The sequence below is a fragment of the Mustela nigripes genome, chromosome 2 (genome assembly GCF_022355385.1).
Source record: "Mustela nigripes isolate SB6536 chromosome 2, MUSNIG.SB6536, whole genome shotgun sequence".
Classification (NCBI taxonomy): domain Eukaryota; kingdom Metazoa; phylum Chordata; class Mammalia; order Carnivora; family Mustelidae; genus Mustela; species Mustela nigripes.
In genome coordinates this window covers 25,284,328-25,302,094 of record NC_081558.1, presented here as the reverse complement: position 1 = coordinate 25,302,094, position 17,767 = coordinate 25,284,328, and the positions used below count along the sequence as shown (strand labels likewise).

The 17,767-nt window shown below is 44.1% G+C and overlaps 1 protein-coding gene across 9 annotated transcripts in view; it reads left to right on the top strand.

The window, feature by feature from the left end:
- ARHGEF3 (Rho guanine nucleotide exchange factor 3) overlaps positions 1-17,767 on the top strand; it is a 315,621-nt gene that overhangs the window by 258,991 nt on the left and 38,863 nt on the right. For 7 of the 9 annotated variants that reach the window (XM_059389998.1, XM_059390000.1, XM_059390003.1 and 4 more), the window contains one exon: positions 11,811-11,918. In XM_059389998.1, coding sequence (XP_059245981.1) covers positions 11,811-11,918 — 108 coding nt within the window. Of the gene's footprint in view, positions 1-10,244; positions 10,961-11,810; positions 11,919-17,767 lie in introns of those variants that run through there. The other 2 variants (XM_059390001.1, XM_059390004.1) reach the window with 2 other exon arrangements.

The following is a 17,767-nucleotide window of genomic DNA, read 5'->3' as shown; positions in this document are numbered from 1 at the left end:
GTAGGAGAGTCACCCGCACTTCACAGGGGAGGAGACCAAGCCCATGGAGGTCACATTGTTGGTTCGAGGTCATAGGGCATTGTGCTCTGGCTAGGAAGTTTGGCTCATATTTTATCCTTAGATCCTTTGCAAAGAATCAACACATTCTTTAGGCCAGTGTGATAAGAACCTTGTCACTTGCTGCAGAGACTTTCGGCCTGTTCCTAAACTCTGGGGAAGCCTCAGCAAATATCTTTAAAGTACCCTTGAGGGCAGTTCCCAAACCCTGAAGTGGAAATGGAATCCCCAGTTGCATTATTCTTCCCCTCCCCCTCCAACTCAGCCCAAGGGGAAGCCAGGGAGTCCCTTTTACAGAGAAAAACAAATGCAGAATTTATACCCCACCCACCTAAGGGCTCCCAAGAAGTCAGTAGGAAATGACTGCCCACGAAACCCCAGAACCACAGAGGAGACCTTCCTCTGGGCCCTATGCCTGGGATTAGGCCACCCCTGCCACCTCCGGGTACCTTGTTAACATTCTGTAAGCAGGAATGTGTGCCTGGACTCTATTTTCTAGACCTACAGATGGGTGCAGCATGGTGGGCACATCATTTCTGTGGCAGTCTTGCAAAAAGTGCATAACCTGAATCTAATTGTCAGAAAATGTCTTCTGGGCTCAGAGTTGGCCTTCCCTTAAGGGCCACCGAGGTACGACTCTGGTGGAAGCCCTGAGACCTTTCCAGAGGTCAGACTCTTAAAGTGCACCAGCCCCAAGCATCTGGCCCTGTCTGCCTCAAGAAAGTAAGAGTTTTGCCTGACGTTCGGAAGGCAGATGTGGATCCAGGGACCGCAGAGAGAGCTAAATATTTGGCTTCCTCTTTCTCTGAAGGTCTGCAATGCCATGTCTGGGCATGACCAAAATGGGTTTCAGGCAATGGGCTGGCGTTTGCTAAAAGGAACTTAGCTGGGGTGTGGGTGTGGGTGTGGGTGTACATTTCTCCTCTGCCCAAGGTTAATAGTAACATCCTGTGTAAGAGAACTTGAATGTGGTCTTCTACTAAACTTCAATATTTTAGGGCTATTTATTAGATGTGTTTAATCTTGGGCCAATTTAACCAGTAGCAGACTAATAAAATAACAAATTTGGGCTTGCTGCCAGGATAAATGTTGATTTACCCTTATAATGTTGACTGAAACGAAGAACTCTGAAAGTAATTGAGGAGTGAAACATTTGCCAAAAATACAGTGTCTGAAACAGTGGTTCTGTTTTATTTTACTGGCACTGCTAAGAGATTATGTTCGTAACCTAGGCTGCCACGGCCTGCTTCAGCTCTGAGAGAGTCCCATATTTTACTGAATTATTTCCCAAGGTTCTTTTTTTTTTTTTTCCAATCCCATCACCACAGTTCAGCAAAAATGAATTTACCCACGGCAGCCAAGTAGGTCAGGTTATTTTTCTACAGTGTAGGAGCACAAATTCAATGATAATCAGAAGAATAAAGATAATAAGTTGCTTGACGTCTGCCCTCAGAAACAAAATGGTTTGCCCCGAACATTAGCCCTCTCAGAGTTTGTAGTAAGATTAATTGCTTCTACGGAGTATCCTGGCTGAAATCCATCTCCCTCGCCTCACACCCCTCCTTCCCTTCATTTTGCCATTTGGTTTATGCGAACAGGAGGGAGCTGTCGCGTTTTTTGCCAGCATGTGTTTAAGACTTGAAGGAAACAGGAAGGCCTAGAGGAAATGAAGCCGGGATGCCCACAGAAGTTGTCGTAAAATGTGATTTTCTTTTGAGCCTCATTTTTTATTTGCTTTTTATGGGAGGCTCTCTTTGGGTCAGGGATGGAGCAGGCTTTCAGAGGCTCGTGCCAGCATTGTCTTAGTTCGGTCACATGTCCCCCTGATGCCTCCCGCTTGGTCAAGGCTTCCCAAAAGCAGCCAACTCGCAGACCGATGTTGGCCGGATGCCGTAGGTGCTGACCGGCACAGGCCGAGAAGACTCGATGTTCAGGGAATAAATATCATCTCTCCAACCCTCACGTGTTCAGTTCTGTGGCCCCGAGAGCTGACAGTTTAATTTGTGGATTTTCCCAGACCGTCTTGTGACATCTCTATTGTCATCTGCTGTTTAGCTTTTCCGTCTCCGTGAGAGGAGGCTGGAGAAATTGTTGGATTCTCAACAAAGCAACCCAATATCCTGTCTACAGCTTGGACGTAAGACTGAACTAACTCAGAGTGGTCTGTGAATTTTATTTGTCCAGGCTCTCCTTACTCTCTATTAGCAAGCAAAAGTATTAAATAAATAAATAAATAAATAACCCAAAAGAACCCCATACACAACTTTTTTTTTTTTTTTTTTTTTTTTTTTAAGAAATCAAGATGTTTTTCTTATGGCATCTGATATGGAGAGAGTCGAGCCATTTCATCAAAGAGGAAATCAGATCTCCCTTGGATGCCCAGGGCAAGGCAACCAGACCCACAGCTGGAGAGAATAAGCACAGGGTGTGGTCTCCGTCTTTGAGATTAGCCAAAACAGAGGTAACAGGGATGCCTTCAGGAGAGCTGTTCCTGGTGGTTTGTCAAAGTCCACAAAGTCTGTAGCCCTTTTGTTGAAACCACGGATAAGCATCTCTAAAGGAAAATTATAGTTCTGAGTTTGAAGACCTTTTGCTCACCTTGTGGGTTAGAAACCAATAATTCTGAAATGCATTTGGCCTAATCAATGAAGCCAGGTTTCCGTTGGAATTTGGGCCTCATTATTTGCCTTTCAGCTTCGGGTAACACATGACACCAGGTCAGTTAGCTCTGTGCCAGGGAAAAGAGAACAGAAAAAAAAAATGAGAACCACTTAATGGAAATTTCAGAGTTAGACACCATTATATTATTATTGTCTTTCTCTATTTACAAGAAAATAAGATGAAGAGTCACTTGCAGGCTCCAAAGAAGCTCCCCTTGGTGTTCCCATGGCCCCGATCCTCTTACTCACTTGGCTCTGAGAAGGTCTCCTCATTGCTGCCTCGGTGTCCTTCACGCCCTGCCCCTCTGGTCCCTTATGCCCCTCCCCTTGCCTGCTCCAGCCAACACTGACTCTCATGGATACTTTGCCTGGATTGGCCTTCTGGTTCTCCCTGTTCAGTCAAGAGACATACCCCCCTAAGGTGACAGATGTACACTTCAGTGAAGCCAATTTTGCAAATGCTGGAAAACACTCACAGAGATTTAAAAGGATGTATATAGTCACAAGGTGTCTCTTCCCATATATGTTTTAATTGCAAAAGGAATAGTAAATTTATAGGGAGAAATCCAGCAGAGAACACCTGTATTAGTTTCCTAGGGTAGCTGGGTGGCTTAGAACAACAGAAATTTATTTCTCACTGTTCTGCAGACCAGAAGCCTGAAATCAAGGTATCAGCCTCAGAAACTTGCAGAGGAATCCTTCCTTGCCTCTTCCTGGCTTCTGGTATTTGTCATCAGTCCTTAGTGTTCTTTGGCTTATAGATATATCACTACGGTTGCTGCCTCTGTCATTATATTGCTTTCTCCCTTCGTGTCTTTAAATTTCCTTTCTATAAGGATACAAGTGATTGGATTTAGGACACACTCTAATCTAGTGTGACCTCATCCTAACTTGATTATATCTGCAAAGATCCTATTTTCAAATGAGGTCACTTTCACAGGTTTGGGGGTAGAACCTCAATGTATCTTTTTAGGGGTATACAGTTCAACGCATACTCTGCCTTAACCAAATGGTAGATAAGTAATAAGATAACGCTACCCTGATATGATGTACCAAAAAGGACAAGTCACTTCTGTTGTATTCTTGCCAAAATGCATAACATTCATTTTTAAGATTTATTTACTTTTAGAAAAGAAAGAGAGGCCTTGTGAGCAAGGCGAGGGGCAGAGGAAGAGGGAGAGAGAATCCTTAAACAGACTCCCTGCTGAGTGCAAGAGCCCAATACCAGGCTCCCTATCCCAACACCCCAAAGTCATGACCTGAGTGGAAATCAAGAGTCAGATGCTTAACTGACTGAGCTACCCAGGTGCCCTCAAAAATGCATAATCTTATTTTAATCATGAGAAAACCTCAGATCCAAAAGGAGAGACATTCAGTGAAATAGCTGACCAGTACGCTTCAAAAGTGTCAATGTCGTGAAAGGTAGACCAGAGAACTGTCACAGATTAGAGGAAACTCCAGAGATATGACCGTGAAATATAATGTGAGATTCTGGATTGGATCCTGAAACAGAAAAGAGACATTAGTGGGGGAACTGGTAAAATCCTAGTAAATCCTTTAATAGTTTAGTTAATCATCTTGTAGTAATACTAATATCATAGTTTTGATAAAAATGTACATAGTTATGTAAGGTGTTAACATCGGGAGAGGAGGGTACAGAGTATATGGGAACATTCTGTACTGTTCTTGCAGCTCTTCTATAAATCTAAAATTATTTCAAGATCAATTTCTTTAAAAAAGAGAATGCACACATTGAGTGATTAGATAAACTCACCTGTTCCTAGTAGCAAAGGGGAAGGGGAGGAGAAATGATCTACTAAAAATCACACCAGTTTGTGAGTTCAGTTTTAGGCTTTGTTCATGGAAAGCTTGCTTTTCACAAGGCTCTGTGCTGTGTATCATTATTGTTGTCTCTTGGGCAGAACAGTGTAGCTGAGGTGTGTGGTCCAGGATAGGATTTCTGTCTTGTGTCTGCCACCTGAGATAGGTGACCTGTGTAACTACTTATGCTCATTGAGCCTCAGCTTACTCATCTGTAAAATGGGAATAAGGATCTTAGCTCTCTCATGGGATGTTCTGAAGGGGCCACAAGCACACCCATGTAAAGCAGTCAGCCCAGTGCCTGACACAGATTATAAACTCTTATGGAATTAAATGATAGCTCTTAGCCACAATTCCCACTACTGCATTGTGAGAGGATTCTTTCCTCGTTTTTCAGTTGAAGAAACTGTGACTAAGTAACTTGCTAGAATGTATGAGATCCAGACTCAGATAGATAGATAGACAGACAGACAGACAGACTGACTTGTTTAAATGAGGCTCACTTGAGTCTTAGTTAGAAAAACATTAGCTAGGAAGGAGAACCTATAGGAATATGTTGTCTTTGAGGGACAAGATACAAAGCAGGCTGTCAGGTGTCCCAGAGGGAAGGAGGGGAGACTTCGAGTAAAGCTATGGGTTGGAGGAGGCATAGGCAATAGTTAAAAAAAAAAAAAAAAAAAAACCTGGCCAGCAAGCCAGTGAGGAACCCAGAAAGGGTGGGAAGGTCTTGGCAATAGGAGGTGTCAAAAGAAGTGAGAACACCATAATATTTGTGGTGACCTAGAAGTTTTGAAGGGTGAGAATCTTGGGCATAAACCATGAGACCACATGAACCAGCCTTTGAGCCTAAGGATTTGGGTGGTAAAGTCAAGTCAAGACAGTCATGAGCTTTACATGTATTTGCCTGGAGAGAGGCAGAGTGACGGTGAGGCTCTGGCAAGGATAGGAAGTCTTTGCCTTCTTATTAGAAGGTGCTGTTATAGGAATGGAGAGGAAAACGTGAATTTGGGGATGCAGAATTGGGGAAAGGAAAGCACACTCATTAAATAAATACAACAGAACAGAAGTCTCCCCTCCCTGGGCAGTCTGACCTGGAATGGCTCCTATTCTCTCTGCTTATTTCTTCATCAGAGTGGAATACCACCAAATTGTTTTAGGTTGTGGACTGTAGTGATTGGCAACCCGTCGATAGGTTTCTTGATGAGAGCAGATAAAAGATCAGTCAGTAGTGGCTCAGTCATTGGGCATCTGCCTTTGGGTCAGGTCATGATCCCAGGGTCCTGGGATCGAGCCCCCCATTGGGCTCCCTGCTCAGCAGGAAGCCTGCTTCTCCCTCTCTCACTCTCTCTGCTTAAGTGCCCTCTCTATCTCGCTGTCTCTCTCTCTGTCAAATAAATAAAATATTTTTTAAAAAATTAAAGAATTAAAGCAGTCAACAGAATAGAACAGACTTCAGGGAGTCTGGTGGCTGGGTTAGTGCCTCTCCATGATATTCCTCATCTTAAGTCTGAACATTTCAAAGCAGCTCTCCCAGCTTTTGATTGCCCAGCTACACAGACCCTTCCCTCTTCTGGTCTATGTTAGCTGAAAATTGCTGAAATGCAGTAGTGGGATTTTTTTTTCTTTCATTTTACCAGGTCTCTTCTTTTTTTTTTTTTAAGATTTTATTTATTTATTTGACAGACAGAGATCACAAGGAGGCAGAGAGGCAGGCAGAGAGAGAGGAAGAGGAAGCAGGCTCCCTGCCAAGCAGAGAGCCCGATGTGGGGCTCCATCCCAGGACCCCAAGATCATGACCTGAGCCGAAGGCAGAGGCTTTAACCCACTGAGCCACCCAGGCGTCCCTACCAGGTCTCTTCTAATCATGTTCAGTTCTAGATGATGTCTGTCATCTGTCTCTTTCAGTATCCTTTCTCACTAGCCCCTCACTAACAGCTGAAGTGCAGATCTTTGATGGCATCTGTCTGCTCACTGATACATTTGCAAAATGATTCTCTGTGCATTAAAATAAACCTTGGTATTATCCAGTGTTTGACTGAGTACCCCAGGCAGGACTGTGTAATGAGATCCCTTTGCCTGGCCGCCAGCTTTGACAGTTACCAACCTGTGATCAGCCTTGTGTCTTACGCATCCCTGCTCCCTCTCATTACTATGAACCAGATCCCACGTACCCTGTCATTTTGTTCGTCCCTTGTTTGTATACACATCCATGGTCAGGGAAAGTCTGTGTCATGCTTGGGCTGATTTATTTGGAAAGGCAATAAAATGTACTAGGATAGGGTTTACTCACATAAAGATAAGTCCGATATCTCCCCTGCCTACCAGGGGAGGACCCTGCATACCCAGCTCCAGAAAGAATAAGCAAATCAAGTCTATCCCATCTCCAGAGCTTGAAGACTATCTAAGTGCACCTGGGAAGGGTGCTGTAGCTGGGAGTCTTTGGGTATGTCACAGCAAAAAAGCTGAGGCTGAGGACAACCGATGCAGGAAATGCTCCCTATAAAGCCAGCAGTGGTATAGAACAGTGGTCTGCAAACTCTGGTCCACGGGCCAAGTATAGCCCACTTCTTATTGTGTTCAAGCAAAGAATGGTTTCTATTTTTAATGGTTGAAAAAAGCAAAACAGTAATGTTTTGTGACATGTAAAGACTCTACGGAATTCAGATTTTAATGTCTAAAATGGAACATCGTCACATTCGTTTGTTTGCATACTGTTTAAGGCTGATGGCAGAGCTGAGTAGTCATGATGGAGGCTAGATGCCCCCGAAGCTTGAAGCATTTACCATCTGGCCCCTTACACAAAGCCATAAACCCGGGGCCCTGGAGCCAGCCTGCCCAGGTTTAAATCCTGGCCAGCGTTTTTGAGTGACTTTAATCACATTGCTTGTCCTCTGCCTCAGTATCTCCATCTTTAAAATACGGATCATAATAGTACCTACCTATAATTGCACAGGTATTAGGAGGAATAAATTAGTAGTTATCTGTAAAGCATTGATAGGAGTCCCTGCAGGAAATATGAGCTCATTATTATTAATGTTATTTTTGTTATTATTTCATAATGCGAGAACTTCCCAACCACTCTGAGACTGTAACTTCTGTTTAACATGAGGGTGATGAAAGCCTCCTAGGGGCTCCTGGGTGTTCCCAGCATACCTCCTCCTCCCACAGAGATGAAGCCCTGCCTAAGGCTCCCCTGGTGTCCTCAAACATTTGACAGACTTTTCTGACTCCATCATCTCAGGGCAGAAGCACTGGCTAGCACAGTTGATTCTCACCTCTCCCTTGCTCCTGGGCCGGTGTATGGCAGCCGAGAACAGTATTGCCCTGCAGTAGAGTGGTCGGTCCAGCACTGATGAATTCATCCCTGATCCCTCCGGGGCTGGGTTTACGGCCGCGTGAAGGTGGTCTCATGGCAGCTACAGATACGATGAGGAAGACTGTCTTGTTGTTCCCCAATACCACTCTAGCTGCAAAAATGAAGTACAGGGAGGGAGAATAAGTGATGGTTTCCTATATGCCACATCTATTAGAATGGAATCATTTTTGAAGGAATAAATAGTTGTGCTAGACCATATTGATATGGTAGTCACTTTCTTACATGCATGTGATCTGCTTTGATGGTTTTTTTGTTTTTGTTTTTGTTTTTTAACCTGTTGGAAGATAAGAACGAGGAGAGGGAAAGAAAACCATTGTCTCCCCTTGCGAAGGAGTGTTAAAATCTATTTTCTAAAAATCTCACATTAGGGGCACCTAATGTTGGGTAAGCGTCCGCCTGTGGCTCTGGTCATGATCCCAGGGTCCTGGGACCAAGCCTTGCGTCAGGCTTCCTGCTCGGCAGGGAGTCTGCTTCCCTCCCAAATAAATAAATAAAATTTTAAAAAAAATAAAATCTCACATTAAAAATAAAACGGCACGGAAAAAAAAATAAAAAAATAAAACGGCACGGATTGCTTTATTGCCCTTTGTTTGTAATTCAAGTACACAAGATGTTTTAAATTGCTGTACCAATTCGTTTATGAAAATATGTGACCTCCATGACTCTTCGCTGCCACCTTCCCTTCCTGCCACCTCTTCCTTCTTTTCTTCCCTTTCCTTGTCCTCTGAGGAGGTAACAGGAAAACATTTGATAAAAGTGAATATTCATTCATGGTAAAAATTCACTGAAAACTTAACATAGAGTGGAATTTTCTCTACTTGATTAAGGTATCTCTTCCATGCTTTCAGCAAACACAAGTCATAATGATGAACTCTTCATAATAATCAAGAACTTGATTCTTGAGAATCAAGAACTACACTAGAATACCTTCCCTCTCAGCCTATAATCAATAATATACAGGTGGTCCTAGCTAGTGCAATAAGACAAGAAAAACAAAAAACCTATGAGGCCTAGAAAAGATGAAACAAAACTTTGTTATGCAGACAATACTGCCTACACACAATACTCAATGCCTTTATCTTTTTTCTGTTTTTTAAACTTTGGAGTGAGATGCCCTCCTGTCCTGTCTTAAAATTGCATGGTGGGGGTGGTGTCCGTGCTTGAAATAGGGTGTCTTGTTTCTGGGTTTAGCATAGACCTTGGCCACCTTGGTCTGGCAGCTGTTATCGGACTAGGAAGCTCCTGCAGGTTGTGTTCTGTCATCTCTCCGGAAAGCCCCAAAGCATCCTTGGAATTACATTTGCTAGTTTTCAGTAGAGCTATTTAACTAGAATCTGGAAACATTTTCCCCAAGGGCTCTTTTTAGATAGCAGTAAAATGTAGCTGGAGACATACTGAGTAAATGGAAAAGAAAAATCAAATTAGGCCAAAAATTTTTTTAATCTCCTAGTCTCACTGAAACCCTTAAGGAGAACACCATAATTCATACTGGGTCAGACATAAAGCCTCCTCCACAGATCCAATAACCTGTCCATGTTCTGGTTTTGAAATTGCACCTGCCTGCATTGCTGGATCACAGCACTAAATCATGCCGCAGTGGTTTCTGCTTCAGTTGTTCATTACTTGGGAATGTCAGATTGCCAGAGAGCAGCCTGCTGTTTACTTCCAAATGGGCAATGCCGTAAGAAAGGAGTTTTCATTACAATCTCCTGTAGCGCCACTGCACACAGCGTGCAGAGGGGCTGGTATTTGCATTGTGCGTAGGTCTTGTAGCTGTGTAAACACCCATCGACTGAGTCATGTAAAATGGGCAGCAGAGTCAGCAGAACCCCAGAAAAGATGACACAGCAAGTGGAACAGAACTGAATCTTCCCCCATCCTGCTAAGCGTGCCATGCTCCCTGCCCCGTTTTTAAAAAGCAAGAGAGCCCTGTTGGCGTTTGCTCTTCAGCTTCCCCATTCTGATACAGAATCTGTGTTCAGCACCGTGAGCCATTAAAAAAACAAAACAAAACAAAACAAAAAAAAAACAGAGACCTGGGAGTCTCCGGGCTCTGAGGTGCCTGCAGGATCATCTGAGACCAACTCCTGCTGCCCCGTGAAATCCCTCCCCTCCTCATTTACTGCAATGCAGTTTGTACCACCAAAGGTGGTATTATCACAACGCTGGCATTTCCAGTCCAAAGCAGGAGCTATTTCAAGAAATTCAGGGGATGCTCAAGAGGGGGTGTGTGTGTGTGTGTGTGTGTGTGTGTGTGTATTTAACATGCCAGTGATGCAGCTCTGACGTAAAAAAAAAAAATTTAAACATCCTCCTCTGGGCACAGATGCTCAGGAGCCAGGCAGCGGACCTGGAGCATCCTGAAGGTCAGTGTCGCCTGGAAGGAGAAGTGCTATTGGAGCTTTCTCTTCAGCATTTCAATAATAGTAATGTGATGTCTTGAGGTCTCTCGTATTGAGAGATTAATCCCTTGCATTTTGGAATTGAGCCTCCCCAGTGTTCGGAGAGTTTCCTCCTGTCTGTTCCGCTCAGCATGCCAAGAAGCTGGAGAGGTCCCCGGCAGCCCGGATTCATTCTCTGTCTTGGGAAAGTATTCCACTGCTTCGAGAAATCATGAAGTCAGTCCTGGCAACATTGTGGAATTGTTTTGTACTTTTTTTTCCTTTAGTCTTTTAATTTTTCTACCGAAATGCCAGAAAGATCGGGTCTATTTCCAAGAGGGCTTCTGACATCTGAGATTGGCAAGGGCACAAAATGACATAAGAGTTTCTCCGCAGAATTCCAAATTCAGGCAAGATTTTTCCAAGCACCTACTATGTTCAAAACACCTTGCAGGGATGTTCTGGAGAATCTGAAGTTCTGGCTTAACCCTCGAAACTTTGAAAGCAATGGCTGAAAAAGAAAGATGAGCATCTTGAGACTTCCTCTGGAAATGGTTAAGGTTTGCCACAGCAATTGGCAAGTTTGGCTTTTTCCATCAAAATTTGGTGTCTTCATGTGCTGTCCAGCATCTACTGCAGGTCAGATGGAGCTTAGGAAGGCAAGGGTAACTGTTCTCTTTGTCTCTGTAGAATGTTTTGTCTGTCACGTCCCTCTTTCCCATAGCCTGTTGTTTTTATGTAATTCTCCTCTGCAAAGACATTGGAATGGGTAGGCACCCTCTCACCCATTCACTTGGTTTGGGGTAACTTGCAGATTTGCAGATGTTTCATGTGGAGAGGATTTTCAAAACTTGTGGGTATATGAATTCTAAAAACAGAGGTACACGGTAGGATTTTCTCTCTATACATTTCCTCTTGCTGGTTGTTATTTATAAGTATTCATAGGTGCATTTCCAGTATTCTGTAGATACAAAGATGATTTTTTAAAAGCCCAGTAATAGAAAAACTTCCTTTAAAAAAATTTTTTTTAATTTAATGAACTGAAAAAAAACAAACATTCCTTATGCTTTAGAAAAGCTCCATTGCATAAAAGAAATTTGGAGAGTGGCTTCAGGCAAGGTGGAGAAAAGGTTTTTAAAAAGATGAAACCAGAAGCATCAAAACACAACTGCCTAACAAGGTCACTGGATGGGAAATCTGAGGCAGCTTTTCTCTAAGGGAGGCATTGGGGAGAATGATTCGAAGTGCAAGCTTCTGAATTAAAAGAGGGCAGATACAGGGGGGTTGAAGGGTAGGGAACAGACCATACCTATTTGCTGTCTGCCCAGAGGCTGCTTCTGTTGATGTTTCCTGCCCTTTCCCCTTTCTGGCTCCTGAGCCAAGTTGTCTCCTACGATGGGGCACAGGAGTAGTTCGGTAGGAGTAGCTCGTGGAGTAGGACTGGGTAGAGTTTTGTTGTCTGTAATTAACCTTGACATTTTCCTTCCCTTTTGTTTTTGTTTTTTAACCCTGTAGGAGCCTAGTAATAAACGGGTCAAGCCCCTTTCCAGAGTGACATCACTAGCAAACCTCATCCCTCCCGTGAAGGCCACACCATTAAAGCGCTTCAGCCAAACCCTGCAGGTAAGAAGGACATGGCGGGCTTGGGTTTGCAGAAAACTGTGTTGTGTGGGAGGGGTCATGCTGCTCTTCCCCAGAACCTCCTCTGAGATCTGAATCAGGGCTTATTTCAGCAGAAGAGAGCAAAGCAGGGAACTGAAAGGAAGAAAGGTATGTTTTTAAGTTGTAAACTGGGATCAGAAGGGGTCCTTTCAGGGCTGACTTGAGGAATCACATCTGTTGGGTCTTTCCTCAGAGTCCTGTACCCCATCCGTATGCACACTCACACGTTTGGTCCTAAAATACCTATGGGCCTCCTCAAAGAACCAGTGGGTGACATGAGCTGGACAATAGGAGAGCCTAGTGATCAGACCAGGGCCCGCAGACTGCAGCATGCAGAGAAAACGGCAGCCTGCCCTCTGTTTGCTTATGGTGCACAAGCTGAGAATGGCTTTTCCTTTCAAAATGACTTGGGCAGAGGCACCTGGGTGGCTCAGTCGGTTAAGTCATGATCCCGGCTCAGGTCATGATCCCTGAGTCCTGGGATGGAGCCCTGAGTCCTGGGATGGAGACTTGCTCAGCAGGGAGCCTGCTTCTCCCTCCCCCTCTGCCTATTGCTCCCCCTGCTTGTGGTCTCTCTTTCTGGCAAATAAATAAATAAAATCTTTAAAACAAATTTTTTTAAATAAGATAGGGCAAAAGTCAAAAGATGAACAATATTTCCTGACACTTGAAAATTATATGAAATTCTAATTTCAGTGTCCATAAGTAAAGATTTGTTGGAAAACAGGCATGCCTGAATATTATGTACCAGACTGTGGTTGCTTTTGCTCTGCAATGGCACAGTCGAGAAGTTATGGCAGAGACCATATTGCACACAAGGCCCCAAATATTTACTGTCTGGCCCCTTTACAGAAGATGTTTCCCAACTCCTGGCTTAGAGCAAAGGCCCTGTGGCACAGGTACCTTATTTCTGGCGTTGGCTCTGTTGCTCAGAGACTTTGTTACCTTGGGCAGGTGACTTAACATCTCTAGGTCTTGCTTTTATTCTTAATGGGTAAACTGGGGGTAATACCACCAGTTTCTTTAGAGTAGAATCATTGTAAAGATTTGTAAGATAGTGCATTTAAAGTCGTTAGTATTGGGACGCCTAGGTGGCTCAGTTGGTTTAAGTACCTGCCTTCGGTTCAGGTCATGATCCCAAGGCCCTGGGATCACATCCCGCATTGGCTCCATGCTCGGTGAGGAGGTCCTTGTGCTTGCTTGCTTTCTCTGTGTCAAATAAATAAATAAAATCTTTTTTAAAAAAATGAAAATAAAGTCTTTTTAAAAAAATGAAGTCCTTGGCATTTATAAGATAGTGCATTTAAAGGGCTATATTGCTAACAAAACTATATTAAGCCCTTTGTTAGCAATCACTAATTTACTGATTAGTTGGCTAAGTAGTAGATATTAGCTACTATAATAATTCTTTGGTAAACAAATTGCTGTAATTGTTCCTTAAACTCCCAATAAAATTTATCTTTTAAGATGAATATTGAAATTTGTCTAAGCCTTGGCCCAAATTTGATAATCATAAAAATCCTCTTGCAGACCGAAGCCAACAAAAGCCATGCCACGAAAAGGCTTCCCTTGGTTAGCTGAGAAGTGGTCTCGAGTCTGCCATTCCTTACTTGTTCTGAATACTTAGGCTTAGCAGTATTTTTTTCTTGGCTTTCCGAGTTATTAAGAAAATTGTGGACCAGAATCCAAGGCATATCCTATGCTATGAAGATCTATGATTTGAGAACTATTTCAGGTCTCCCTCACCCCCTCCTGCCATTGCTTCTGGACCATTCAGCCAACATGCCGTGATTCTGCAGAGCCCGGGCTGTTCTCCCCGTCTCCCTGTGGATGCTGTCCTTCTTTGGTGCTTCGTCCTTGCCCTGTCCATTCCTCTGTTAGCTCTCCTTAGTTTCTTCTGAATGAATACCTCGTCACGTAATTAGCTATAGGTTTGACTCCGTTTCTCTTGGTGTTTGGGCCTCTGGGCCCTTGCTTATCCCCTGATCCCCTTTGTGGAAGAATGGAGAAGGAAAAGAAATAAGGTTGTCTTGGGGAGCCAGATGAAGGGCTTTGAAGCTAGCGAAGAGAAATGTGTTTACCTTCTCTCCCCCACAACCAGTCCCTCGGCCCTCTGGCCAAGTTCATCACAGGCTTTCCCCGGAAGATTCATCACTGCCCTAGTCCTGCACATCTGGTCTTTCGCTGAGTTCTGCTTTTTGAAAATTCTTTAGCCTGTCTACAGCCAATTCACCCTTTCCATCCCAGTGGCTGGGGCTCAAGTTCACTCTATGGTTATTTCCAGCTTTGACTATGACACCTCCATGCTGCCAGCCATGTCTTCCTGTTGGCTCGCCTAGGACAGTCGGCCCTCTTCCCTGGGAAGGCCCTCACCCATTCTGTAAGCCTTGAGTGGGCCCTCATCATGCACGAGACTCTATATCCCGCCCTCATGTTGCTTATAATCCTGCACAGAGGTGCCTGCTGATAGCTTCATAGCCACATTTGGCCCTCAAATTGTGTTTTGTCTGGCTGGATAGTGTTTTGAGTGAACATATACAAATACAAATAATCCATATACAAATTTGAAATTCCACAGGCACCTGGATGGCTCAGGTCAGTTGAGCGTCTGACTCTTAATTTCAGCTCAGGTCATCATCTCAGGGTTGTGATTGAGCCCCATATTGGGCTCTGCGCTAGGTTGGGATTCTCCCTCTCCCTCTGCCTAACCCCCTGCTCATATGTGCTAGCTAAATAAATAAATAAATAAACAAAATCTTTTTTTAAAGGAAAAAAAAGAATTCCTAATTCTGGTTTCTTCTAAAGAATTGAAAGTCTTAGGCCCATGTTGCCACATGGCTATCATGAGCTGGACCTGGGTAGCCAGCCAGTTGTCACCTACAGACGTCCCCTCCTCTCCCAATTGTCCTTCCAACACCTGACCCCTTGACTCACTGTCATCACTTTGGCTTGTAGACTCCATGTTTATGCTCCCTGGTCTGGGGACAACTTGGTCTATGCGTCCCACCACAGCCCAGACCTGACTGTATGTGGCCGTAAGCTCCTCCATTGTCATACCTTCAAAACCTTTCTTTTGGTTTCCCAGGCAGTCTTTATTCCTCCTCTCCTGTCTCTGCCCTCCACAGATCCTACACAGGAAAGCCTGCAGGAAATATTTGGGCAGCTTGAAAATTTGCATTGACCTAGAGAGTGGGACAGAAAGAAATCAAGTCATGTCTGAAATCCAACAGACTGAGGCCAAACAAGAATGAGAAAGCCAGACCTGACGGAGGGATCTGACATGTGGAAATTGGTTTCTAAAACTTCAAAGATTTTTTTTGTTTTTGGCAAAATAATTTTTTTATTTACTTTTTTCAAATATCATGATGAATAACCCACTCCAGGCTCCATTTATGGGACAGAAACAAGCGGGCAGAAGCAGAATGGTTAGTCATAACAGTTGTGCACGTGGACACGGAGAGAACATGAGCAGTGTCCTTACACTGTGAGTGCGTCATCGGTGGGGGTTCAGTAAATGGAAATATGCCTTTGTGGGCAGAGTTTGACAGCCATGTTTGCAGGATGATCTGCAAAGCACAGAGAATGCTATCTTGCCCCCCAAATATCTCCCTGGTGGTCACCTTGGTGCATGCAAAGCCCGTTTTGCAGAATTATTTCCAGCCTGCACCTCAGTAACTGCCCAATGACTTTATTGTTTCCCTCTCCAGCTAGAATGGGATTGGGTTCTACTGTGATCTGAGCAGCAGGGAGGAGGAGGGGAAGCAGGAGGCCCCAAAGGGATACTCCTTGGGCCGTCCTCACATCCTCTTCCATTTTGTGTGCCCTGGTCTAGGTGCCTGTTCCAAAAGGGGAGGAAAATGAACAAGGAGAGTGGGGTAGGGGCTGCCCCAAGCCGTTCAGCATTCATTCTTTACTCATAGTGTTTATTATATGTGCCTCTTCTATTCCCCAAAACAACTCGGGGCTGTGATCGAGCAGCTTGGTTCTGTCACAGTATCCCTTGTCCCTGGTGCCTGGCCTCATAGAGACATATATATCCCTTTCAGTGTCCAGTTATGTCTGAGGTTGGATTCCTTTTATTATAGAAGAAGAGATGACTTAGGCCCCAACACCCAAACACAATACTTTAATCAATCATGGAGCACTGAGCTGTCCTTCCTCTGGCTTCTCAGATGACCCCAGGTTAGCCCAGAAGGATATGAGGACAGCTTGGGGCTAGCAGCTTTTCCAAAAAATGTTAAAACCCCAGCCACATATGTGAATGGCCCTTGCAGCAACAGTTCAACAAGACATGGCAGAACTTGTTCTCTCTTGGCTCCCCTGTGCCCCGTATAGACTGGAGGCTCGGGTGTCAGCACAAAGACAGCATTCGTGGAAGTGGGAGAGGGACAGCTGTCTGCCTGGCCTTCTGTCTGTCTGACCGGGAAATGAGTGCTGCTGATAGACTGGACCACAGATGTCTGCATCCCTGTGGGCCTAAAAATCTCCTCACTGGCCTGCCTGAGAGGAAAACGTGGTCCAGCTCCAAAAGGGGCCCGCATGCACCCCTCCTGTGCAGTGAGGACAGTGAGCTCGCCGTGGGTGGGTCGCTGAGCCCTGCCTCTCCCTGCATAGCTGGCAGACGCATTTGAGCTCCATCCAGTGCTGGGGCCCATGCGTGCTGTGGAATGCTGTGTTCACGGGACTGTGGTTGAGCCCTGCCCTCTCTCCAAACATGAGCTTCATTTCTTTTCCATTATAAAATATAGGTCCGGGGCACCTGGGTGGCTCAGTGGGTTAAGGCCTCTGCCTTCAGCTCAGGTCATGATCTTAGGGTCCTGGGATCGAGACCCGAATCAGGTTCTCTGCTCAGCAAGGAGCCTGCTTCCTCCTGTCTCTCTGACTGCCTCTTTGCCTATTTGTGATCTCTGTCTGTTAAGTAAAAAAAAAAAATTTTAAAAAAAGTATAGGTTCATTATGGAAAAATACCAAAAGGGAGAAAGAGAAAAGATTCCACTGCAAAACAACCTCTGTTTAGTATTTTAATAACTTCCTTCCAGTGTTATTCTAGGTATATCTACATAACTTACATACTCTGAGCCTCATTTGGGTTACTCACAGTGTACCCAACCTATCTTTGTGTGATCTGTTCGCTCTTGGATTGAAATCTCCCACGGGGACCATGAATGGTCAGTTTCTCTTGGCATTTCTGTTGGTATTGGCTTCACATATTTCTAAGCTATGCAGTTAGGCATATGTAAATATACCTCTAATCATTGTTACAGCCTCTTGGGGGAGTTGTACCTTTCATTAAGGTTCAGTCACCATCTTCATTTCTTTTAATGCTTTTTGTCTTGAGTTATGTCTTTTTTTTTTTTTTTTTTTTTTGCATTTTGCCTGGTTTCTTCCATCTCTTTTATTTGCATCTTTTCTTTGTCTTTTAGCTGGATCAGAATTTTGTTATGGCTTAAGGGAAGTATTATATCACTTTTCCAAGTTATTCTTGGAAAATATGATCTTAGTGGACCAAGTATCTATCGTTCCAGTGTGTTGATGTGACTTATTTTACATAACCAGTCTCCTATTAATGGTTATTTAGGCTGTGAATATTTTTTATATTATCAGATAACTCTGTGTTGAATGTCTTTTGAAGACATTTGTCCTTTTTTTTTTTAAAGTACTTTCCAAATGTGCTTTCTTTTCTAATTATAGAGCATCTTTTTAAAATTGAAAAACAGGGGCGCCTGGATGGCTCAGTCATTAAGCATCTGCCTTCAGCTCAGGTCATGATCCCAAAGTCCTGGGATCAAGCCCTGCATCAGGCTCCCTGC